General features: G+C 36.3%; 1 protein-coding gene across 3 annotated transcripts; it reads right to left on the reverse strand.

Moving 5' to 3' along the window:
- Positions 1 to 25,167, reverse strand: LOC149423308 (cytosolic carboxypeptidase-like protein 5). 3 transcript variants are annotated; one of them, XM_089632664.1, is made up of 14 exons: positions 25,072 to 25,167; positions 24,367 to 24,507; positions 23,808 to 24,085; positions 21,696 to 22,028; positions 20,841 to 21,112; positions 15,033 to 15,165; positions 14,150 to 14,368; positions 13,437 to 13,642; positions 13,138 to 13,267; positions 11,077 to 11,277; positions 9,962 to 10,215; positions 7,957 to 8,167; positions 6,297 to 6,428; positions 1 to 3,157 (listed from the first exon to the last, which is right to left on the reverse strand). In XM_089632664.1, the coding sequence occupies exons 2-14, from the start codon at positions 24,461 to 24,463 to the stop codon at positions 2,465 to 2,467; spliced, it is 3,159 nt and encodes a 1,052-aa protein (XP_089488790.1). In that variant the 5' UTR covers positions 24,464 to 24,507; positions 25,072 to 25,167; the 3' UTR covers positions 1 to 2,464. The 3 variants fall into 3 exon arrangements, with proteins under 3 accessions (XP_089488790.1, XP_089488791.1, XP_089488789.1); XM_089632665.1 differs by lacking the exon at positions 25,072 to 25,167 and adding an exon at positions 24,847 to 24,996 and having other exon boundaries at positions 1 to 3,139; XM_089632663.1 differs by lacking the exon at positions 25,072 to 25,167 and adding an exon at positions 24,847 to 24,996.
- Positions 25,168 to 26,404: the final 1,237 nt, after the last annotated feature.

Genomic DNA, 26,404 nt, shown 5'->3' on the forward strand with positions numbered 1-26,404 from the left:
ACATAATCACCAAATAATGGACACTGTCACAAAATAATATACAATTATTGTAAAAGTTAACAATATTGAAAGAAACAATGTGCAAAGGTAACTACAAATTTATTTTGAAGGTCCTTCAGATAAGCAGAAAGCATTAATTTCTCCTCAATTCTTTGTTTGCAATGCATCCATTTTTTTCATCATATAAAAATTCATTCCTTCTTAAGATTCGTAAAATTTGTGAGTCTGAACTAATATAAACAACGATAAAGTACTACAAACAATACTAGGTATAGCGAATATAAAAAAACTATGTTAATAGCTTTAATTTAAAACAAATAACAGAAATTCACAGCTGAGATTACCGCAGCTTTTCACTGCAGTGATTATTACAATAATTTATAGTCCTAATGCCTTCCGATGTCTGTTCTGTTATAAGTTTCTGGGACACCAGGAGACCAGGATATAGAGAAGAACACAATGTCGTTGCACCTTCACATAACACCTATTAGAGAATGGTAACAATAAGGGAGACTCGGTGCTGATCCGAGCACCAGAGGTGGGCGAGAGGGAGTCTGGCTAGTCAAGGAGAACATCATTCTCTGGTATATCGCTATCAAATTTAGTGCCTAATGTTATAAGCGGGTGAGCATGTCTGCGGCAAGCAGTCCAAGCACGAAATCACACGAGCATGTCTGGACAACTATTCAAACATGCGTGTCATGCGCGTCACGGACATGCAGATGGCCGCTTTTGACGTTAACACGATGCAGAGTAGCAACAAACTATAAACGCTTCTCACAAGCGTATTACGTATTGCAAAAGAGGGTATGTATTATTATTTATGCTCAGTTTTACTACAGAATGAATCATTTCAGCTTGGCTCATCTTTATGACGCTTACTTATTGAGATTCCATTATAAAGTGAGGAGGTAATAAATATCTACCAATTGAATGTTAGAGTTTTTAGTATAATATGTAAAATGATAATTTAAAAAGCAGCTAGACCATTCCAAACTACAGCACAAGTTCTATAATTGGATGAGGTATCGGCAGCAATTGAAGAAAGTGATGAAGAGAAGACCGATCATATTTTAATGTCTCTGATATTATGTTCCTAAAATGTACATTGAATCAAATATCTTCCCAATTTTTTTATGTACATTAAATAGTTACGACATATTCCATAATTAGACAAATGGATTCCTTTTCAATGCATCCAAATCAGAGGGCTCATACAGTACATTATATCAGTCATCAATCATCAAAAAGCCGGCAAGATACTTTTGGCTGATGTTTATGTTTTACAATTACCAGTTCTTTGTTTTAAATACAATAACTAGATATAACTATACAATTACATTATGCACTACAAATACGTAATGTGACATTATAAGCAAAAATGAATCATTCAAATTTATGATGACAGGCTCAACCGACAAGGTTGTCGTGTTGTGGTCAATTTAATTCGGGATTAATAGCAGGGGAGGGTGACATGAAAGAAGTAAAAATGCAGTTAGATCCTAACTAAGTCCAAATCTAGGATTAAGTCGGTGATGAAAAACCAGGCCTCACTATTCTATACATCAAAATTATATTTCGAAGAATTATTTCTGTGAAATTTGACAAAACATTAGAGTACAGAAACATGTTATAATAATATTATTTAAAATGTCGACTTGATTGCCAAAGTGTGAATTGAAATGGCTAGAAATCACAGATACATTGATTATACACATTATTATTAATATTATACAACAAATTTATAAATAAATAAAAATATTTTTCATTAAAAACTAGATCCATCTAAAAAAGTGTGATACTAAAATTTTAAATGAAATTATTATCACGGGTAAAATTTCAAGAGGTACAAATAAATAATATATAAATAATGAATCATTGAAGATTATTTTATATCATAAACTAAATATGTATTGCTTTCAATTTACATAGATTTATGTAGATGAGGGGTACTTATGGCATTAGGGGAGACTGGATTATGAATGACATATGTATTTGCCTCAAAGACAAATAATGATTGCACAGGAGTAAAATAAATGGCCACATAAAAATTTAGGAATACATAGAACATAAATATATCTGAATAATATGATAACAAAAGTAAAAGCTTTTTTCTTTTAATATAAAATACAACATCAGAATTAAGGTTTCCCAGAATAGTTTTTATAGATCGATTATAAAACGGAAATAAAAAAGCATTTGTATTAAAAGAAATGAAATGGAAACTCTTGGTAAGAGTACTTTGGATGTGAGGGGCTCGAGAGGGCAGAGCAAAGAATTCCAATTTGGTGCTACATATAAACATGTTTTACAAGTGAATTTATTGAGTGAATTCAAAACCAAAACCAAAATATTCAAATAGAAACTAAAGGAAAGAAGACACAACCTTTAAAATAATAATTTAGCTAGTCGAACTTCTAAACTAAACATAATTCAAATAGACAAGTGGATTAGATTAGTTTAATCAGACAAAGTTGTGGGCGGCGGCTAGTTTAGTGAGATCTTTAGCTGGTTCCCAGTCGTCGGCGCTGCTGGAGGCACCTGCCTTGCCGCAGTAGTTCTTCCTGACTCGGTACTTCTCCTTGGCGTTGTCCGTGTACTTGACAAACTGCGCTATCTTGAGGCGCTTGGTGGCGGGCTTGGTGGCCAGCTGGGCCGGCTGCTTCTGGTAGCTGGGCGGCTCCTTGCGCAGGCTCTTCAGCTTCTGCTTGGCGGGATCCTTGGGGCTGCGCTTGCGGCGCGTGGACTCCAGCAGGCTCCTCGCCGCGCCCTCGCCTTCCTCCAGCTGTTTGCCCTTGGCGCCCAGCGGCAGTCTCCGGCTCGGGGACTTGTTCTTGAGGGGCGCCTTGGGATGCTTGGCCACCGCCGGCTTCTTGATGGATATGAGGGACAGGTTCCTTTGCGTCTTGGACGAAAAGGAGGGGTCAGAGTGCACTTTGGCCCGGGCCGACAGGAACTTGGCCGAGTGCAGGCGGGAGGAGTGCGGACGTGCCCCAGCAGCCAGGGTGATGGGTGGCAGAGGGGAGGTGGTGGCCAGGGGAGCCAGAGGAGCCAAGGGGGTGGGAGGGCAGCCGGGGCGGCGCGATGGGCGGCAGGAGGGGCGCGGGGTGCGCGATGTTGAAGCGCGCGGGACAGATATCTGCAAGTCCAAGGGAGCCTGGATAAGAATATTGAAAAAAAAAAATCTTTCAAAAATAAGTGTTACAAATACATATAAATATACTACATACATGAAAATACTTTACTTAATACATATATACATATTAGCTTAAATATTTGTAAAACAATGCCATAAAATCTACTTTTAGTATCATATCAAGGGAATGTAAAAATGGAATAGTTTTGAATCTGTACCGGTCTTGTTAAAGAAGTTTAATACTATAAAGGATATGTACATAATATTATAATTAAATGAGAATCTCAGTGGTGATGGGAGACACGACAGACCGTCCACGGTATGTCATTTCCCGAATGACTATAACAAATACATATGTCCTGGGAAGGAAACAAATAAATATGTAACTAGCGGTTCCACGATAACTCAACACAGTGACAATTGAACACACTTTCAAAAAGTAATATAAAGTCATTAAAAGCGATGAAAAAACTAACATATTAACCTAACCCATGTAACCTATTTAACCTAGATCACTTTTCATGACTTTATATCAATTTTTAAAGGTTATGTTTAATTTTCATTTTGATGAGTTATCCAGTCACCGTACCTAGTAGCAGATAGAAGGAGAAGGCACAAATAAATCATGCTTTATTCAATGAATAAAAAATGAAATACAGTAAATTAATATATAAATTATGATATGGGAAAAAAATACATAATGCAGGAAACGCTTCCGGGACAGAAAATTGTGTTATATATTTATTTTTAAATAATCCAGAGAAGCATAGTAATTATCGAAATACAAATTTCAACACTAAAAAAAAATCTAATTTTCAAATATTTCATATTGTGGTCCAGCATTCTGAAAAAACATAAACCATTACGCGATACATTATTTGTGGAATTTTGAAAGTAAATTTAGATAGTTTTGGGAATTACGAAAATTAATTTAGATGGTTTGGGGAATTTCGAAAGATCAAGTTGAATTAATGCAGAATCAAACATATATAAATAAAAACGTAAATATTAATTTGTTCAAAATCTTAAATCAAAATCGAAAATTCTTCACCGATTGCTTTGAAATTTGACACAACGTTGCATTCGAATACGCGTGTTATTTTATATACCTATATTATATAGATGTCATCTGTGACATGTTTTTCTTTTAAAAGAGCGTATCTGTTGGACGTAAAAGCAACACGCACTATTGTTTCACTTTCTGCACAGACAGAATGAGCCACAGCAATGCGAGGCGGGGTACAGCTAGTTTAAAATATATTTCAAAACCAAATTTGGCTTATTGGTCATTAAATACCCTGATAATTCTGAGTTTTTGGTCAAATCTACATGTTTGAAACACCAAACACTCCAAAATATTAAAATACTTTCAAACTACTAAATTTAAGTACATATTCCCAAAGAGTTGTGAAAAGCGATGCAAGCAAATAGCACACTGTTAGTCGAATATCGAGAGAATTAGGTACAGAAGAGAAGATGGCTGATATTCAATGAATATGAAGATGCGATGATTGAGAGAAGCATCGTACATCTTACCGTGGCGGAAATATTAAAAAACATTGAGTTTTAGAATTTTGTCTTCTGGATTTGGGCAAGAAATTTTGATTTTCACTGAAATTAAGAGCAAAACAAAAATATAATTTCCGGGCGAGAGAAAAGAAAGATTGGTTTATTTTGGAGTGATGTTCAGAAATTACAAAGTGGTCAGTGTTAACCCATTAAGTACTTAACACATTGAGTGTATAGGAATAATTTGACCGTTGAATACTCGTCACAAATACAAACACATCCGGTGTTGGTACGCAATGGGTTGAAGGTAAGGACACGCTGGGCCAACATATGCAAGGCGTGCATTTCTACATTGCCAGGCCAACCATGCGCACTTGTCTTACGCACGCATCGCAAATTTGAATCCTAGTATCGAGATATTCAATTGATTTCATAGAAAATGTATTTATTGTAAGTTGTCCAGATATCTTAACGTGTTGCATATATGGGCCCAGTGCGTTCTTTCCTTAACAGTTGCTTTGAAATCAATGTAGGTATTGGTGTAAGAAAGTGTTGGTGAGTTTCAAGAGGAAGATGTGCAATAGATAAGAGTGTATAATATATTAATGACGTGTACGTATTTACAAAAGTCTAGTTTTATGTGTGCGAGAAATTATAAATGCGCATATAAATAAATAATAGATAGGTGCATACATAAAATAGCAACAATAGCGTAATATTTATAATATTATGTAGTGTTTGTCGAAAGGTCATATTCGCATACGGTATACCATTTTCCAAGCAGAAAAAAATTAGATACACATTTAGAAATTTCATTAAGGTATGAAAACGAGGGTAACCTACCTACATGAAATAATAAAAAACTAAGACTAAAGTTTTGTTGCAATTAAATATAGGAAACGACTGAACTTAAATTAGATAAATGGTGAATTGAAGGTCTTAGGTCCATTACTGTCATCAAATGACTTTTTACAATTGTCTGAAAAACGCGACGATGAATTCTAAAATATCATGTTATATACACAGATACAGATTATAAAATGAAGGTTACCACGAGAGGGTTCGTACTTTATACAGTTACCAGCTGTGAGTATCAAACTCATTCCGTCTGACTGCTATCGAGCATCTTATTCACCGGGCTATTCAACACCTCAAATTTCAAAAGAAAAATGTAAATATGTATACACCTCTCTAAATAGCATTTTGTAATTATTACCTACCAACCACCAGTAAGCCAGTTTCACAATGAGCTTAAAGTTGAGCTGTTTCAAACTACTATATATATTTTGGTGAGCATAATATAAACGATCAGCACCATTTTAAAATTTTGACATTTGAATGGTTAACATTTAATGTCGATTCTCAACCCGTTTCAGCATTCAATCACAATTTGATGAGCTGTCAAGCTCGTCAGCTGATCACAACTTGATCAAAACTAAAAACGGGCGAAGAATCGGCGTCAAACAGGGATCATCCAAATGTGAAAAATTAAAAATGGCGCTGATCGTCGATTTGACGGTCCTCAAAAGTGATAGATTTAGAAAGACCTAATCCAAGAGAATCAAAAGTTTGTCTGTTGATACATTATTATCTGAATCGTGTCGCAGTAGCCTGAGGTAGATTGGCAGGTGTTAGGTGGTAAAAGGTGTACCTGTGAGGGCCGCTGCTGAGACCGGAGCCACTCTCGCAGACCGGCGAGGTTGCGATGTTCCGAGTTTGGCAAGCGGCTGTTAGGGTGGTGGCCTGTGAGGTCCAACACGGAGGCGCCCAGGGTCTTACCCACCTGGTAGAGAAGACACAACGTTACATGGATGTACATTATATGAAGTGTGACACAATATGAACACACAGAAAATAAAAAGATATGGTCTCGACCGCGATTCAAAACCTGTACTATATCCGGTACCGGCGTCTCTAACAATTAAGCTACCGACGTTTTTTGTCATTTATCAGTCTCATAATTTCCATGAGAATTATTAACCCTTAGCACTCGAGTGCCGCCAGAGATGGCATCCGTGGTTTGCCGTATTACTCGAGTGCCGCCAAGACAATAAACAAGAAAATAAAGTATTTCCTTAATATATTGTTTTTTTACTTTTCAATATAATGTAACCAAAATCATATTAGTACAGTTAAAAGTTGACTGAGAAATGAGTGATAAGTTATTAAAAGTGAATATATCGTTATCAATAATTCTCAATGAAAATATGAAACAGAAGAGACACAGAAAATTAAAAGATACGGTAGCAACCGAGACTCCAATTCAGAATCTCTAATCTAGCTGTAAGGGACGTTTTCATGTCTCTCACATAGACTGTAAGATAAGGCACCAGTCAGTCCTGGGGTAGCCGCTATGTCCGGTGCTTATAATGGGCCCAGTCTTAGGGAGCGAGTTAGCTGCTACGGTCCAAGGACTAGAGAATTCGGGGTCCAAGGAAGTGTAGAATCAAACAAGGTCCAGAAAAGAAGCAGGCAGAAAGCAGTCAGACAGTTGGCGAGAGTGGAGTAGATTTCGAGACTGAGAATACTGGTTTGCAAGATTTGGCGGAGTGGCGGGTCTGTGCGCGACCTTGTTTCGTGGTTTGCGAATATTTTGCATGTTGTATCATCGAATGTTGTATGATCACGTAAGCCGATGACTCAACTATTCATAAAATACTCCTCTTCACGATCCCTCGCCTGACCCAAACTACTTTCTTCCAGCATACTTATTAATTAAAGAAACAAAGATAGAGTGGTAAAGTGTGGGGTCCGGCCCAACATATTCAGGGGAATAGTAAATATCTTTTCTAAAACTAAATTATTATAATATTATTGCTTAATTACTTTTAATGTTAAAGAGAGTCCGGTGTTTCTATCTGTATTCTTTAATTTCTAATACCTTTAGCCGAATTCTTGTAACTAATCCTAAACAAATACAACAATATACTTCGGTTTCATGTGAATGTTTGAGTAGCGCCGCTTTCTTTGGTCCGCTTGCGGCGAGGAACGAGGCGCGGGTGGGCAAGGGACAGGTATTGAGGTTTCAACGCAAGTTAAAACCTCCTTCCGCTCCCCGCACCATCATTTCATAATGCGAGCTGGAGGGAGTGGTACCACGCTATGCAAGCACAGGGAAAATGGAAAGCAAACACAGTAATAGCCATAATATCCTCGTCTTCATTTTCCCCGACAACCCGTCTGGTACACTAGCTAAGTCCTTCATACACAAAAAAAGAATCCACTTTTAATGATGTTAGTAGAAGTTTTTCAAATATTGCCAGGTTATTCTTAACCCAGGAATTAACCAAGTAAAAAGTTAATATCGGTACCTCTTCAAATAGTGGTGGTGTGTACTTGGGTGGGGATAGAGGGGCGCTAGGGGTTGTGGACGGGTGGGGCTCCCTGTAGGGCGGGGGCAGCACGTTCACCAGCCGGCCCGTGTTGTAGTTGCACTCGAGCGTGTAGGAGCGCGTCAGGCCCGTGGCCTTTAGGACCGCCACCCGGCCAGAGCCCTCGCGCGACATGCCGTCTCGCCGGTCCCTGCCAAACAAAACATATACATTATATTTACATGTGTTATATACATAGAAGTATTATGATCTAAACTGATTTGAGAGAAAATTGATAATGCCAATTTATATACGACTTTTCGACTAGACTGGGGAAAGGCCAATGAAACCGTTTATTTGTTCTAGAAATAATTTCAATATTTGTAAATGTTTGGTAATTTTTAACCTAGAACATTGACCTTACTTTGAATTCACAGACACGCTCGCAACACAATTCTATCTGATTATTGCTTCAATAGTAATGAATATCGTTTTACCCATAAAAAAAAATAAATTAAAACACATAAAAATGCCGCTATCTTTTGTAAAATGTCCATTTTTTGGTAAGTTGAAGTGTCATGTTTACGCTTGCGAGAAGACTCCATTTTTCAAAAGGATCAGAAACCCATCCGACAGTTACTAGAATACACAAAGGGCTAACCGAAATGTACTAAAACAAGATAATTAACCCTGGTGACTGGCAAAATGGTTGGCTCTAGCAAGAGTTTGATTTTGTGGTTTTAACAGCGGGTTATATTAGTTGTCAGATAATCGAGCAGTGGATTACTGAGAGAGTACTCTATGTAATATGTAGATAATATTTTTATTTTTTAATGATAAACTAATGTTTATAAGACAAGGTTTTTTATGCATAGCACAAAGGATAACAAATTTTAGATGATATTTGACAATGTCCATCTTTATATTTACAGGCCGTGCTGTAGGTAGTGTAGGAATTCTGGGACTGGATTTAGTATGATTTTTGAAAGCGGCCATAGTTCATGCGAACGAATGAAATCATTTATTTAACGTTTCTGTTATATTTTATATTCCATATTGTTTAAAATACGGTGGTGATATAAAAACATTAAAGTGAGATATTTTTAATATATTTAAGATCATAACATTGTTTAAATAACGTTTATCTGTCACTCAAAGTTTTTTTTTAATGCCATCTAATTAACGGATTTTTATAATTATAAATAGATACTTTTTATTTATTAATTAATAATCTATATATTTTGTTGGTATGCAATAATATTAGAATTATTCACAAAATAAAATTTCTTGATAATCACAAAGTAGACATTCTTGCAGGATTATATTATTAGTTAATACACATATTTCTCAATGACATTTTTGTCAGATGCCTCGTAATTGCTACCTTCCAGGATGTAAATTCATTTATTTTAGGTTTTCTGCATATTTATCAATTCTTTGTTTCAGTATCATGGTGTAGATTTTATATGCTGTGCATAGAAGTGATATGCCTCTATGATTTTCGCATTTTAATTTGTCACCTTTCTTGTGAATTGGGCATATTATGCTTATTTGCCATTCCTCTGGGATTTTTTATATTTTTATAAATAAAAATCTACTTTCACAAATAATTATCTTTTATCTATCCATAAAATTTAATTTAGGTACATAACTATGTAATATTTATTTATATGAAATAAAACCATAATTATGTTTGTAGGTAAAATAGGAAAGAATTTATAAACTCGAAATGAAACTGAAATTTTTAAAATTATTTTAGTTACATAAAATATCCAATTTTAATTGATTTGTTTATTGTGTGTAGTTATGTATATTTACAGTCTTATGTTTAATTCACCAATATTTTCTATTAAAATCTCTAAAATCGAGGCTACTTTGAAATTTTTATCCAGCCAAATCTGACTTGTAAATAAAGATAGCAGTAAGTCAGCCCATGGTCCTATATTTTATGTTGATAGTGAAAGGGGGGAGAGAATGGTAGATGGAAGTGAGTGATTGAACTGACCTAAGATACATGTTCCTCTCGGTGAAGTTGCAGGAGGTGAAGTGGAAGTGCAGGCTGTTGAGTGCCATGATACGTGGCAGCAGCAGACACTCCACGCTGCTCTCCACCTCCTCAAAGTGGTTGCCGTACATGAAGATGCCCTTCTTAGAGGCGTGCCCGTGCATGTCCATGTAGAGGTACAGCCCCGACTCCCGCTCCTGGGCGGCGCTGCGGCCCTTCAGGGGGCACACCGTGCGCACCGGCTGCTTCTTCCACTGGAAACAGATCAAGATAGATGTCACATACATTTTTCTAATTCTTCTATATGGCATGTAAACCTGGACACTAAACCAATGGAAGCCTCTGTCATTCCTCAGAATTCATAGTTAGTTCTCAAAAATACCAGTGAATGATGCCACGGAATCGGCAGGATAGTGTTGTCTAATGTTCTCTTATCCCTTTCTTCTATAAGAGCTAGAGACGCAAAATTATCCTTAACTCCTACGTTTTGTGTACAAGAAAGCGAGAAGTAGATTGAAAAAATCTGATGTTATACGTAGTGTCATAGATATTTTTCATTTTCACTCATTGGCATTATATAAAAAATGATTTTGATTAATTTATTCATTTAAAACAATATATAGTATACATGCGGCATGTTCCAGAGTGAAAGATACTCTCAGTATCGTCCTGGTGTAAGACCATCCATCAGAATTGAAACGTTGCTTGAAATGGCTTCAGCTGTGTTTGGTGACCAGATCTGAATTGCCAGGTACTCCCCCACTTTCCTCTTCCCCATCTCCTTCCCCTCCCCACCCTTCAGCCTCACAACAAACCCCAGTTGAGGATGCATATAGTCTTACTGGCTCCAGACGGTTGGGAATCTTGTAAGGTATTCACATTAAAAAAAATGGGCACAATATTTTAACACTGCAATTGCATTAGCAAGCGTAATGCGTATATGTGTATAGGTACATTCTAAACATACCCTGGACAGATGAACGATGCTTCGAATGTAAGATCACAAAGTTGTAGTAGGATAAAAAGGAGAAATCTCCAAAATCTTGGTCATATTGTGAGTAACAAATGCAAAGTTAATCAAATAATTTCAAATAAAATAATTTGTAATTTTATACCGATGAGTTTTTATCTCTGCGAACTTTGCCGCTCAGTGCGTACGTCTCTCTGGGGGCAGGGCCGCTGATAGACAACTTGATGGAGTCCTCGATTTCCTTCAGAGGGGTCTCGGTCCCCAGCACCGACGGGGGCACCTTGAGGGAGGCGTGGCAATTCACGCAGCGTGACGTGCCCAGCTCTAGGTCTGAGTTTGCAGAGTCCTGCTACAGCAAGCGCAATTTGTTTTAATTTAATTTAATTAATGATTTGTTTTAAAATGTTTTTTTAAATTTAATTAAATACAAAAAGGTTTAAGATATCTGTATGTATTAAGTTCTTAAAAAACCCAATAGAATTGTTTCATTAACAACTTAACATTTACATATTTTATACTGCCTGGAACAACTAAAACCTTCTACATATATCTATTTGCATGTTATATAAATACAAAACATATCCCTTTATTTAAAAAAAAAAACTATATTAAAAAAAACTATAAAATAATTAATATCAGCGATTTTTTTTTTAAACGAAAATTTGTAACAGCAAAAGATATGGTCCAGCTAGAAAATGAACCCAGGATCTTTGCCTTGCCAGGGCGCTGCTCTACCAACATATATTATCTAAGATATTACATTTACTTCGAGTGGAATCTTGCGATCATACATAAAGATAAAAATGTGCAGTGAAAAAACGAAGATAATGTTGGTAGTTCTTAATCGAAGCATGATGATGTTAAATATGACCGAAGGAAATAGGGTCTAGTTAGCTTAGTTGGCAGAGCAACGCCCCGACAAAGTGAAGGTCCTGGGTTGAAGTGCTAGATGTGACCGTATCTATTTCTGTTTAAAATTTTCATTTAAAAAAAAAATTGCTTATTTTATCTTCAATGATAACTAACATACAGGGTTTTTCAATAAGAGGTGTTATTTTGATATTCAATCGTAAAAGATCAATGGTTTCGTTGCTTGTGTGGCACGTAGCACCGTCTTGTTGAAAGTAAATGTTGTCCAGATCAATACCATCCAATTCCGGACATAAAAAATCATTAATCATCTCTCGATAGCGATCCATTCACTGTAACTGTTGCTCCAGCCTCATTTTCGAAAAAGTAAGGTCCAATGACTCTGCCGGACCATAAACCGCACCAAACAGTCACAAGTTGAGGAAAGAGAGGCTTTTCAACAAAAACTCTTGGGTTTTCCGAGCTCCAGATGCGACAATTTTGGTTGTTGACGAAGCCACCGAGGTGGAAATGGGCCTCATCACTCAAGATGATTTGCATTTAATTCACTCAAGTGAATTTTAATAATTTCAATGCATTGTTGAAGCGTGTATCGTTCCATTTTTATTAATGGCGTAGTTTCTACTTGTCAAATGTCAAAAAATGACAGCTTCAAAAGTAACATCTACCGAAATAGCGGGCTATTCAAAATAACACTTCTTATTGGAAAACCTTGTATTTGTAATAATAATGATTGGATTATTTTTATAGCGAAAATCACCTCAAGGGCATATATCCATCGAACATTCTTCAGTTGACAAATTAAAAAAGGGTACTCCATGATGTATGTACATATCTGCTAAGTACAATATTATCTAATCATTTGATGCGGGTGCTTATCATTACACAGTCTACTTACAGACAACTCCATAATATAGTTAATTTTCACAAGAATTCATGGGTGCGGGACTGAATGTTAAAAAATAAATGCCTTCACATAACTTGCATAGAATGAGCTATTAACCTCTTGAGTACCGACATATCCAACGGGCACAATCAAAAAAACCCATTTCTCTGAACTATTTGCAGATTAAAACTATTTTTATTATAACACAATATCTGGTAAGACGATACAATTTACATAATTTTCAAAAAACAGTTATTACGAAAATAAAATCAGCTGGCGGACGGTGAAAACTTAGCTTCGGCACACCAAGAGTTAATAATACTTTCTGGATACAGAATCTAACCGTGTCACTCAACCATATGAGAAGAAGTATGATCTTATGTTGTCATCGCATGAATAATAGCAAAGTATACATGTACATAGAATGAAATAAACAGGAGAAAATTTAACCTTGTATTTGGCGGGCAGCATATTGGATATCCCTGGCATCCTGGCTTCCAATTCTTTGATGGTCTTTACGCAGGACATGCACCAGGACTGGCTGAACTTCAGAGACTCCCCGGCTGTCATGTCTCCGACGCTGAAATAAAATTACATAAGTAAAATTACACTGCTAATACATGTCTATGATGAACTTAAAGAACATATTTTCAACATATTGGACTAGAGGTGAATCAAGAGAATCAAAGTCAGCTCCCATGACAGAATAAGAAGACGATGTACAACCAATTCCCTGGAAACACGCTCACCTGGCGTCCTCGAGCTGGTTAGTCCCGCACATGACAGAGTCATCATCATCGCTGGTGAGTTCCGAGGACAATCCCAGCCCCTTGGCCTTGTGGGCGGGCGGGGAGGCGGGTTGGAGCAGGTGGTCCACTGCGCACTCGTCGTCCAAGCTGGTTGGGTTGAAGCCGTCCAGGGATAGGGACTGCTGGTTTATGTTCAGGTCCTCTACCTGCAATCATTTCAGATAGAATATATCACTACGGGAACCACACAATAGATAAACCGACCGAAATGTGTAAAGCCCCTAGTAAACGATGGCCCAACATGTTGTACTAGGGGCTTTATGGGTGTGCCAGAAGTAAGGGCAATTCAAACACAATTGAAATTTAAAAACTTGTCTTTTTTTACATGAACTCCACAGGAGGCCCTAAATAAAATAATTTCCCAGGGGGGCCTATTTCTTCTACATATAATGATGCTGTGTGGATGGTCTTTTTTGAGGAAAGGAAGGAGTGAACCTGGGCCTGAAAAGATCCACAGCTCAAGAACAAGTCGTCAACCATTTAAATGTTGGATGTGCGTTTGGCGTGTTTGCCAACTACGTACTGAAAAAATTATTGACTAGTTCCATGGAACATCTGTTATTGAAATACCGGTAGAACAAGTGTTAAGATTCAAAACTATACAGATAGGGGTTTTGTGGTAGTTTTTTGGGGATTGGTCACCAATTGATTACCTGGTCAGCCAAGGTGGGGCTCGCCAACAGCAGCGAGGAGGATGTGTCGTCCTCGCTGTCCACCTTGAGGCGGCGCGGGGAGGAGCCCGTGTTGGTGGCGGCGGACTTGCTCTGCAGCGGGGAGCGTGCGGTGGCCAGGTTGGACCAGCGGCGGTTTATATCCTTCGAGATGGTCATCTTCTTGCGCTTGCTGCAGAGCTCATAACACTTGACGTTTTCCTGGAATAAGGACATATAAATAACAATATTAAATAGGCTTTGGTACGCCGAGCTCCCGCAACCTAATAATACCGTAGTGTGCTGAGGGTAAATTTGCGCGCATCCTGCTGTGCAATAGCCGACACTATTTTCGTAAGAACTTGTTTTTGCAAAATTATGTTTTTGTAAATTTTGTAAATTGCACGAGAGAGAGAAAATCATTTCTCTGAATATAAGTAGCTATATTCAGAGAAATATAGCTACTATATAATTTCAGGTAAACATTGTGTTTACCCTTTTAGTTTCCCCAGAATAGCTACTTATATTCAGAGAAATGATTTTCTCTCTCTCATATTAAAAAAAATTTAAATAAAGAAATATGAAAATATTCATAAAGTCTAATTATATTTTCCATTGCTCAATAAGTGTTCTTCACAATAAAAAATAAATAAACACATATCCAACAACTCGAACTGTGTGTTAGGCGCGCACGTCAAAGAATGACTCAGCAGTAAATGTAAAAATGGCTGCTCTCTTAACAAAACGAAAATCAAGAACTTTTTTTTATTATTTTGAGGAATTGAATCCAAAATGTCTGGGCAGGAATTCGATGTATTTCGTTCAGCTACTAGCCAGTGAGGTGTTGGTGCAATTAATTGATTAACTTAAGTATGGATGTATTTACCTGGTCAGGATTGTCAAAGTCTTTGTCCAAGATTAAGTCTGAAGAATTGCAGTCAGATTCACAGCGCGGAGGAATCACCACATTCTCAGAGCTGTCCAGCGTGTCTTCCTTCTCAAATCCGTAGTGGTAATACCTGCACACGATAAAAATCATTTGAAAAAAATCATTCGACAAAACTTGATATAACAATTCTTCAAATTTCAAGGTTAATTTTCAAGTTTCATCAAAGATTTTTTCAAGTTCTGTTATTATTTCAGTTCTGTCAAGCTTAGCCTATAACAATATTATAACAGAACTTGAATAGGACTTTCACAGAACCCGAAATTGAATGTTGAAATTTGATGAATTGTTCAAATTCTCTGAAACAACCCGTCCTTAGTGTTTTTATACTAGATTTGCTAAATCATTCATCAGAAAAACAGCATAAAGGCATGACCATTATGTTTATCACAAATTAATCAAAAGCCGAAACGGGAACGTATAAGTGTTAAAAATGATGTCTATTAGATGGTCATCAAAAAATGTTTGAGTTATTTGAAATGGATATGATTTAAGAGGAACGGCTGCGGTGCCTGTTTCATACAAAATTTTAATTTGGATTTACGGCTAAAATACTAGAGTAAACTGTTTTTTTTTTTTTTTAGTTAAAAGACATGGTAAATATAAAGTACGCATATGGATCAGATTTTCGATTTTTGCCTTAAATTATAGAATATAGGCCCCAGAAGATGACGATTTTACATGATTTTACGAGGCATCTTTGGCAATTTTTTGTGACCAAATGGAAGATATTTTTTGAAAAAATCTCACATATCCCGTCTCAGGCATATAATGAACTATACAATAAAATTTGAATCTTCACTGAAAAAAGTTTTATTTGCTTCAAAAGCCGAATTTGGTGGCCACAAATTCAACGTATATTTAACTAGCTTTTTTGTTATTGTCTCATTCGCACTTTCTTGAGTCGGGCTGGCTAGAGTAGGTGAAGCACGGGCCGGGGGGCAGGGGCCCCGGAGAGATCGCCTGCCTAACAAATACATACATACCTACGTCAATCGTCCTTCATTTTTTATTATTATTGCTAGTGTATGTATATGTGACATTCGCAGTCAGCCCGCGCGGACATATAATTGACGAATTTGTTACTTTGTTTACGAATAATATTATTTTTAAACTCCACAGTTTTTAACCGAAGCATCCCCAAATAATTTATTTCATTCAACATGGGTAAGTAATCATTATTTGAGCATTTTTAACAATGATAATTAGGTTATGAATTAGGGTACTTACGTTATTGATTTTTATAAAATGTTATTTGTGTTTTAGGTCGAAAGTGGATACGTGGTAAGCCACCCAGTATGCACCGGAAAAAGAGGAAGTGCAATGTCAAAAAGACAGAAAGAACTCGGAACAGGTGAAAATTAAATGCAATATTTAAATCAATATTTATTATAAGTATTTATTTTTTACGGTAAAAATGTAATGTTTTTTTGTTGTTTTCAGTTCCGTAAATGATGTTAAAGATTGTCAGGCTAAATTTGCCAACAAGGATTTTTTCGATGCTAAAACATCGATGTGAATTGTGGGATTTTGAGCAAACGGTAAGCAAATAATTTTATTTTCACAAGAACAAACTCTCGAGAATGTACACAATAACATCAAGATACCATCTTTTGGTTAGTAGTGAGAGTTTCATTTTATTGCCGTTCAGCTTTTAGTTTTGATGACAGTGTTTTTACACATTGGTACAATTCAATATTACACCGACGATCTTTAATTAAAAGTGATTAAATTTAAGAATAAAAACCGTCCTCCATTTTTGCCTATAATTGCTTGTACTATTTTGTCGAATTTGTAAGTATAATCACTACACATATTGATCATACCTTGACAGTATAATATGCGGTCTTTTGTTTTCACGGTTTGATGCCTGATTTTTTTTCTTTTAGTACCGATGTGATTGAACCCGAAATATCGTCGCAGAAAATGTCAGACGTATCACCCGACATTATATAACATATAAGTAATGCCTTTAGTTAGAAAATTGAAATTGGAAAATTTTGTGGTTGACTGACAAATTTTATGAAATTAAATTTTTAATTAAATTTTATTTATGTAATTATTTATTTGCTTATTTATATTGGAGTCTGTTCTTACTATACAACTACTACCTGTCCGACTTTTTTTTATTTTTCACCTTGTGCACATGTATTGTGTAGATTATAAAATAGGATTTTTTTCAGTATAAAAAATCTGGGACTAACTACCATAAATGTATTCCTCACTGCCTAGAATGGACGGAAATAATTATACCGATTCATTGAACATTTTTTAATAAAATATGCTTGTTGCTATTATTCTTGCTGTTATTGTGCTGCTATTTTTATGGTTATTTTTACTTATAGTTGTATTACTTAATTTTGTTGTTCACATAATATTCTTCTTACACAACACTTAAAAATAATCTCGACCAAAATCCCAGTGATAAAGTCAGTGCGTGTTCGGAATTATATACACAGCGACACGACTTTATAACTTTCTTCCAGATAAAATAAAAAAAATGTGATTCACAAAAATTTCAAAGGTAATGTAAAAATTAAAAATAAAAGATTATGTCAAAGGTAAGGCCTTTACCGGTGCACTTACACAAATTTTAAGTAAGTGTATATTTCTATTCTCTACAATTATATTACTTACTGTTCATATATTATTTACTGCTGTTAATTCTATGTACTTATCTAATTTATAAACTTATACACCTATTATTACTATTATTATAATTTCGTCTGTGGCCACATGTACGATGCACGTGTACAATTTCCGTATCTCCTACAATAATACACGTATCTGCTAATTTAAATGAACTAAACAAAAGGGTGATTCTCCGTTTAGATGCAAATATATTCACGCACAAGAAAAAAAGCATTTCTCTTTTACTGGCCTTTTATGCGTGATATTGTCAGTGCCTAACGTGTACATGCGCATATACCAATACTATTAAAGAATAGGTCGGAAGCCCTTGTATGTCTGTGCTGCTAATGGAATGAACTAAACGAAAGGGACATTTCACCGACTTCGTGCAAATATTCAAGCATTGAACTTAATTTCTTTTTTATTTAATCTCATATTATCTAACTTTTTTTGATCGCTTGCAACGTCAGCCGTACTAAAAGCCAGGTACTCCCTCTCCGTTCCCCGCTGCACGCTCCGTTAGAGAGGGACACAGGACAATAATTATTTTTGCGGGAGTCGAAATTTCGTCCGCGAAAACAACGCTCTTAAGACACCTGTTAACCCTTAAATGCATGATTTATTAAATTTTCTGGAAAAAAATATATTTTGTAGATATTTACATGCATATGAAAGGAAATATAAAGAATTTATTTTATTTGTAATTTTTTAATGATATTTGATTAAAAAAAAATTGTTGCAAATTTACAACACCGTGTATTTAATAAAAAATAATATGAACAATTTACGTATGAAAAAAAAAATAAAAAACCTAAAAAAAATTCTCAAAACTAATAAGTGTACGGGAAAAATACGAGTTATTACATATAAGTATTGTATTATTGTATCTACTTACATAAGAAAATCAAAATAATAACAGCAAAACCAAACTGTAATTCTAACCTCCAACCAATTTTCGAGAATCTTCACTTTGTTGAAGAAAAAGTGACATTTGACATTCGCGAAAGAAAAAAAAGGTGATGCCACTCGATAAAATATATTACCGTGAACTTGATAATTCTAAAACGGCATGCATTAAGTATACACCAAAGAGTTAAAGGTGGTTTGAACGGTATGTTGCAGTTTTACAACAGTATGCATTTAAGGGTTAAGAATTGTTTGGGCTTGATGAAGTCTTCAAAAGGCCAAAAGTATTATGCCTGATATTTGGTGAAAAAACTTCTTTAACTCTCCTGCACATCCCCCAAAAGAGAGATTTGTGCAATATCCAAGCAGTTTTTTACATCATACTCTATCATTGAATTAAACAAGAATTCAATTATCGATCTACGTTTTTTAAAAAATTAACCCATTACTGTTTTAACTACACAGGCATCTGCCATATTTAGTTTGAGAAGGTCGGAGTATTTCCGCTTTGCAATAACATCCAAATAAATGGAATATTTAATGTATCCGAAAAATAAAAATTGCTTTTGAAAGGTGATACAATGCGCTTTCAAGTTTTATTATTATTATATATAGATATATTCAAGTTTTGAATGTGAACATGAACAAAATTAGACAAAAAATATATAAAAACACACAATTTATTAGACAAATGTTAATGTAACCTCACTTACGTTTCATATAAAAATAATTAATAAAAAATTTACAAAGATTCTTAATTTTTTATCAAATTGCGTTCTTCTGTGGTTAACTTATGGATTTGAATATAAAGCATGATGTTTTCTCTTTCTAACACCATTTAGATCATATATCTCACCGTGACAGTATGGGAGATACAACGATTTCTATGAGACCATATGGGTTGTTCCTATTTTTGATGGATTTTGAACTTGTCATAATCTAAATATATAAAAATCACGTGTCGCTGTACCGTTCGTACATGCTAATCTCCGAAACGGCCCAACAGATTTCAAAAAAATTTTGGGAACGTATATGGTTGATTCCAGCTTGAAATGTATGATAGTTTTGGATCCGATGGGTGGCGCTGTTGTCGAGAAATAATATTTTTTTTCCAGATTTCACATCTTTGGTGAGGAGACAATGAAAGATGATAGTTGTGTTGTGTTGCAGCGTTTATTTTGAGTCAGTATAGTTGCGCAGTTGAGTGGTCGAGGCGGTGGTCAGTGAGTCACACCGCGTTGGTGGAGACCGGACTCGTGGATGTGGTCAGCACTGGTGAAGACCATGGGTCTTCCGGGCACTCCAGTGTGAACAAGGTAGCTGAAGTTGCGATGGACCTGGTCGGCAGATGTACGGGAGATGCAGGCCGGCGACGATGCCGCGGGGTCTAGGTGCGTGAGGAGCGCTGGCCAGGAATGATAGCCGGGGCCAGGGCTCTCCCGAGGAGTCCTGTAGCGGCGCGGTGAAGCAACAGCAGGGCGCGACGCGGGGGGAACCGGCAGTCGGTGGTCGGCCGCTTCAGTATGCAGCAAGCAGTTGCAGTGCTCGCATGTTGGTCACTCGTAAAGCTGCTAATTAATGACTAACTGAGTACATCTCAACGCGCCTCATTATATAGCCGCCCGGGGGCATCGAGAACATTTCAGACCTGTAGATAGGAACGCCGAACGCTCGCATTGCATCTAGAGTGTTCCCGCTACAATGCGTTTTGCATTGGCGATCGTTCCAGAATATTCTCGTAGCATCGCTACACATCCTATAATATGTACAACCACCAATTTTAATTTCCATACATAGAAGGTCTGTGGCAGGACAATGACTTATATTATAAAATGCATTCCAAATGTTTGAGTTAAATTCTAACTGGTATTTAATCGTAATATATTACAATTCAGCCTGCATATGTTTGTGTTCGCCTTTAATAAGTTTGTTATTAGTACCAGTAGTGTTTAGAGATATTTAAATGGTAGAAGAAGTGGGGGATGCCTGAGGAATACTTAACGCAATATCTCTGCACCGTAATGAGATACAAAGTCGAAGTAATGTAGTTTCTTAGTATAACATTGTAGTATACAGTAGTGAATGGTGGAAGAAGTCGGAGGCGCCCGAGAAAGACATTAGCAATAGCGAAGCATAGCGGGGGATCCACTAGTAATTAGTTATTCATTTACCTGGTTAAGCTATTGGATATCTGATCAGTCAGTTAGTTACCTTATAAGAGATCTAGCCGCATAGATGGTGGGGTGCAGCTCCAGAGAGGGCGCCAGGTACACCCGGTTGAGGTTGACACCGCGGGTGTCCGTCCTGTACTGGCCGCGCGCTACCCCGTCCGGGTTCAGGAAGGGCACCAGCTTGAACACGTAGAGGCGACGCAGGTTAATGGCTACCGGGTCGTGGCGGGACAGCAGCAGGTTGAGGAAGCCGTTCAGCACAAAGCTCGAGGGCGTCTCTCCGGGGTGGACACGCGCTGATAGGATGATCACCTGGAAAACGCATACAAGATAGTGAGTAAAATGGGTAGCAAATACCCTCTGTATTTCCTAGTGAAAGACCACAACTCGATTGCTTGAAATGTCTTCAGATTTTTGTGAGCACAGCTGAATAGTCAGGCACTTTTTATTTTGTTATGGTATTATTATTGTATTAACAATACTTTGTCCAAAAGCAGTTTTAAAATCGGATATGGTCATAATATTATAAATCTGGTAAGCACTTGTGGTGTTGTAAACATGTGGTTTCTTTGATATTTCGAACCTTAGTTAAAAAATCTTTGCCTTCACAACCATTATTATGAAAACCACAAAAATATGTTTTCAAATAAGTAGAAAATAGCAACACAACAAATCTTCACCTTACTATTAGGAACAAGAAGTGCGCTAAACATATTTTTGTAAAACTAAAATACAAAATTAATTTGGTTCGGTTGATGAAATGAGGTTTAGGTTACGTTGAAGTAGTAACCGGGCAAAACGAAACAGTGACAAAACAGAACATGATGAAACAATAGGTTAGGTTAGGTTTGTTTGCTTTCTTCAACTATCATCTTTTGTCATGCCATGAACATACCTTTTTATAAAGGAACTTGAACGGTCGGGGACAGTACTGATCTGGGAACAGGTTCTTTAGGCGGTCTTCCCTGACGGAGGTGATGCCGTGCCGCGAGGTGATGGTCAGCAGGTCCATCCGCCGCCGCTCTAGAGAGTAGGTCACGCACTCCCGGCAGTAGTAGATGTCGTCATCGCTCCCGGTGCCCGGACCCAGCATCCGGGCATCTATGGCCCCCAGCGTATTTTGCAGCTCGGCGTAGGTATAGGGGTACGTGAAGGCAAAGTAAGACGTGGCCTGCCGATTCTCGGGCGTGCGGTATTTGAAGCTCAGGGTGAATATGTTTTCCAGGCACTACAAGAAAAATCATATTAATAATTCTATTCGGTGTTCTCTTCATCGAATGGTGTCTTTAGTATTAAAAAAGAAATTCAGGTCAACCACAGGTGAGATGAGAACTGTTGACTTCAGTTGGATGAGAGTTATAAAGAATCCACATAAGAGGCAGTGAGGAAAATAATATCCCTCAGGGCCTGTATCATCTTTAGGGATGCTGTGTGGAAGGTGTTTTTGAGGAGAGGATGAATTGAACATGGGTTTTGAAGAAACTCGTGTTATATCTTGTTTCAATTGTTCAGTTTAACAGAAAATCTAACCGGTACACCGCAATGCCCATCCCATTATGTGCAAATAATTCGTGCACGCAGTGCAAACCTGTATATAGTCGAACTTGGTTATAACGATCACGGCTATAGCGAGTTCACGGCTATAATGAGCAATTAAAAAACAATATTTTAGTTCAGCCTTATCTTCATATAATTATTGACTGTTATTACGAGGTCGATTCACTGATATATCGAGCAAATAATTTTGTAACACAATTTCTGAAACATAAATAGGTCTTTGCGTTTGAAAAAATAGTTATTCAAGAACGGATACATATTTTTATGGCACTACTTGTGTAAGATGTTAGCTATGTGAACCATTGCTATCCATCGGAAACAATGTAAAATGTCATAAAATCTGCGACAGTCATGCGAAATTTGAACATTGCAAATTCGTTCCCTTTTTACGTCTTCTTTTGTATTACAACTCATCGTCATTTTTGTTTTAAAAACCAATAAATATGTTTATGAAGGTCCCAGTTACGAGTACCTACAACCCTGCAGGGGGTAAATTTATGATAGTGATGCACAACTTTTTCAGGCCGTGACCTACAAGCGGATTTTTTTTGTTTTCATTGAGGGGAAGAGGGTTGACAGGGATATTCAAGAATTAAGTTTTCTGTTGATTTTTTTGAATTTTGTGTTATGCAAACCGGGTGCTCAAATATGGTTCCATTTAGGAAACGCAGCGTAAATTAAGCAAAACTCTTTAAAAAAATGTTCTCGGCTAGGGTTTTCAAGAATTACCCCAAATATTTACATTTTTCTCAATAGCCAAGTGTGCCGTATGAATTTGACACGCGAGCCGCATGAATGGGGCCGCGGGTTGTGCATCACTGGTTTGTGAGAAGTAAAATTTTACAGCCTAAAACCAAAACAATCCAGCAGGGTAGTTATTTATGGCAAGTGCTATTTTACAAGCGGTAGGTACAGCACGCACAAAGTAGTGATTATAAGATAGACAATTAGTGATATTTTCCTTGGAAGCCTTGAACCAGGTGATGATATTTATAATGCGTTGATTGTTTTGAAGAGGAAATTGAGAAGCAAGAAAGCGGTATCTTTAAAACAATCATTGATAATAAATTTAAGTAATAACAAAGTATTTTTCTAATAATTTATTTAGTAAGTAATACCTACCCGTATTTTTAAAATATGCTGTACTTTTGAGAATATACTGATAGTAGAGTCAGGAAGGTAGGTACATACGACTTTTAAAAAACCTTTTTGGATATAACGATACGAACTGCTATAAGTAGTAAATTTAGTCGGTCCTCTCGTGTTGGTCATAACCAAGTTTGACTGTAGTTGTCTTAAAGAGAAATGAATAACTGAAAAAAAATGGAGTGCACGCATATTGCATATCCTCTTATACACACTGGGAAAGCGGCAAGTAAAAATATCAATGACTAATGGATAAAGCATTAAAGATGTAGAAGTAGGCAACTAACTGTAGAGAAAAGCTCACCAAGTAGGTTGGTCGATCTTTAATTCTCTCCCAGTTATTCTTCCCCGGGATGGTCTTGGTGACAGGCGCCATCCCCTGGCTGTACATCTTGCTCTGGCGGTTCAGGTTCACGATGTTCAGCTTCACCAGGGCTTGCGGCGTGGCGGCCTGGATGCCGAAGTAGAACCACGTCCTGTTGCCATTCTCAAACTCTGTCCCCGCACAATCAGGTCGTGTCCACAAGTTGAACTCATAGTCTGGAGTTTCTATTGCATTTGTTATCGTGTTGACACCCGCAACTGGAAAACACCAAATAATCTGTACAATATGATACTATAATAGACATCCCCACGGACTAAGATAACTTCTGGAATACAGAAATGAACACTCTCCGTGATAGCTAAGTTTTAAAATCAGTCACAAATCAATCTGAAGATATGTGTAAAAATGTACACAATAACTTTTAGACACGTAGATGGTTCGTTCTGAGTATACTCAAGTACTCTTTATAGTTAGGAATAGAATAGGTGGATAGAACAACGGATGTTTTATTTAAGGAGTAATTAATAGTTTCACTCACCGATAGCACTTTTGGGGACCTGTTCGACATGTCCCAAATTCCCCGAGTCAAAATTGTGGACGAAAACAAATCCTCCACACGTAAACGAGTTGTCCATCGCCAGTTAAAGTTTTATTGAGACGGACACTGCATCTACATCATCTAAAAACACACACACAACATAATAAGTTTGACAAAAAAATTTCTACACAATTTGGATCAATAACATTTCTTGGTTATAATTTCATAATTTGAATATTCCACGAAATTCAGGAATTTATCAATAGAAGAATTTAATAAACGTAAAAGTATTTACATCCAATTGAAATTTGTCATGTTTTGGAAATGGAATTTGACGTTTTCATATGTTTTAAGCCTAAACAAATTACGTAATTTTTTTTGTATGTCAACATTGATTGACAAACAGCTGATAGGCATTATTACCAATTGCACACATTGTTTAGAATGGAAAAGTGTCAAAAATATTAAGGAAAAAAATACCACAACTGTCGCCATTCACTTGAATAATGTTTAAATGATGTCGATATTTAACCGCAATATGCTTTTCATTTAGCGACACAAACCAGCAGCTTGTCCGTACGCCATTAAATTCAAAATGGTTGCGAAACAAAAGGAATATTGAGCAATACGATACTTCGTATGTATTGTATGTAATCGTTTTCAAGGAACGTGCATACAAATATAAAAGTTTTGCTAAATATTTACCCTGAAAACATTAAAGGGACACATTTCAGAGAATTTTTTTCTTCTAGAGAATCTTTTTGACGTTTCTACTGAAATTTTAATGATTTTGTTTTCCTCCCTGCGAAGAAAGTAAACGGCTATTGAGTTTAATTTTCTATGGCCAGTAAACCTTTTGGGTAAGAATAATAAGAAAACTTCCAGAGTATCATTTTTTTTACAATTAGGGGTATATGGTTGAGTTTAATTTTTTTAATTTATTTATTTACGCCCGTTGGGCTTTTACGCAAGACAGCAAGAATAAATCAATTACACTACACAGTGCATTCAAATTAACAAAATGATAAAATAAATAATATTTTTATTACCAGCTGCAAGAATGGAATTTGCAATTCAATTTATTTATATTGGCAGTATGTATAGCAACAATGGAATATTAAAAAGTAGAGGAAAAAAATGAATCAACGTAATACACAAGTACAATAAATACAAAAAAGAGAGAAAAAAAATATTATACCTGCCTGAAGTAAAAAAAGAAAATCAACATTGAAAAAAACTTAATTGAAAAGGATGCAAAATGCAAATTTAAGCTAAAGTGGTTAAACAAATTTAGTTAAATATTAAATTATCAATAAGTTTTGTTATTGCAATTTTCTTCTATCTCTAATAAGCAAAGAGATATAATGTCGTAAAACTGAGAACATGTATGAAAAATCAAGAAAATTGCGCAACTAGGTTTGGTTTATAATGAATTTCTCGTTTCCAGTGAAATTTTGAACAAAATACGAATACTAATTTTGTAAAATATGAAGTTTTCCAAAAAGTTGTGTGCTTTTCATATGTTTTGTAATTTTTTTTACTAATATAGATTATAAACAAATCATGGTAAGCACAGAAAATAAAATTTATTTCGGTTTATTATCACGTTATTGGAGTTTAGTTTACATTGTTGAACTTTCACATAAATAAATACAAATTACTGTAGAGTACTGCTGTCTGGTAGGGGTCACGCTCCTTCGGTTCACTGCAGTTGCCGCCAAAGATAAGAATATGGTACCAATTATCATAGCAATCAGAATAAGGAAGTTGAGTCCATTTTTTTTATTTATTTTTATCAATGTTCGCATTCAAACTTAAATACTGGTATTTTTTTTTTTTTTTTAAGTTTGTTTTCATAGTTAAATTAATTCTCAAAGTTTAAATTTTATTAAGCCCGCCAAAACGAGCGGAATCCGAGCGGTAACAGGCGGGGTGTAGTGTGACGTCATTAGAACTGTGAAAACCACGTCGCTTAAGCATTATGCATGGAAAAAAATTTAATTCTTCAACAAGGAATTCCAGTAATTTTTTTACCAAT

This window comes from Hesperophylax consimilis, chromosome 6 (genome assembly GCF_061612785.1).
Source record: "Hesperophylax consimilis isolate HC1 chromosome 6, BYU_Hcon_1.0, whole genome shotgun sequence".
In the NCBI taxonomy this organism is placed as follows: Eukaryota; Metazoa; Arthropoda; class Insecta; order Trichoptera; family Limnephilidae; genus Hesperophylax; species Hesperophylax consimilis.

Coding starts and splice junctions, on each gene's coding strand:
- LOC149423308 (XM_089632664.1), bottom strand. CDS start 24,463: ATGGACAACTCGTTTACGTGTGGAGGATTTGTTTTCGTCCACAATTTT. Junction 22,029..23,807: donor AAGATCGACCAACCTACTTG/GTGAGCTTTTCT, acceptor TTTTTCTTGTAG/TGCCTGGAAAACATATTCAC. Junction 15,166..20,840: donor GCGGCTAGATCTCTTATAAG/GTAACTAACTGA, acceptor TATCGTGTGCAG/GTATTACCACTACGGATTTG.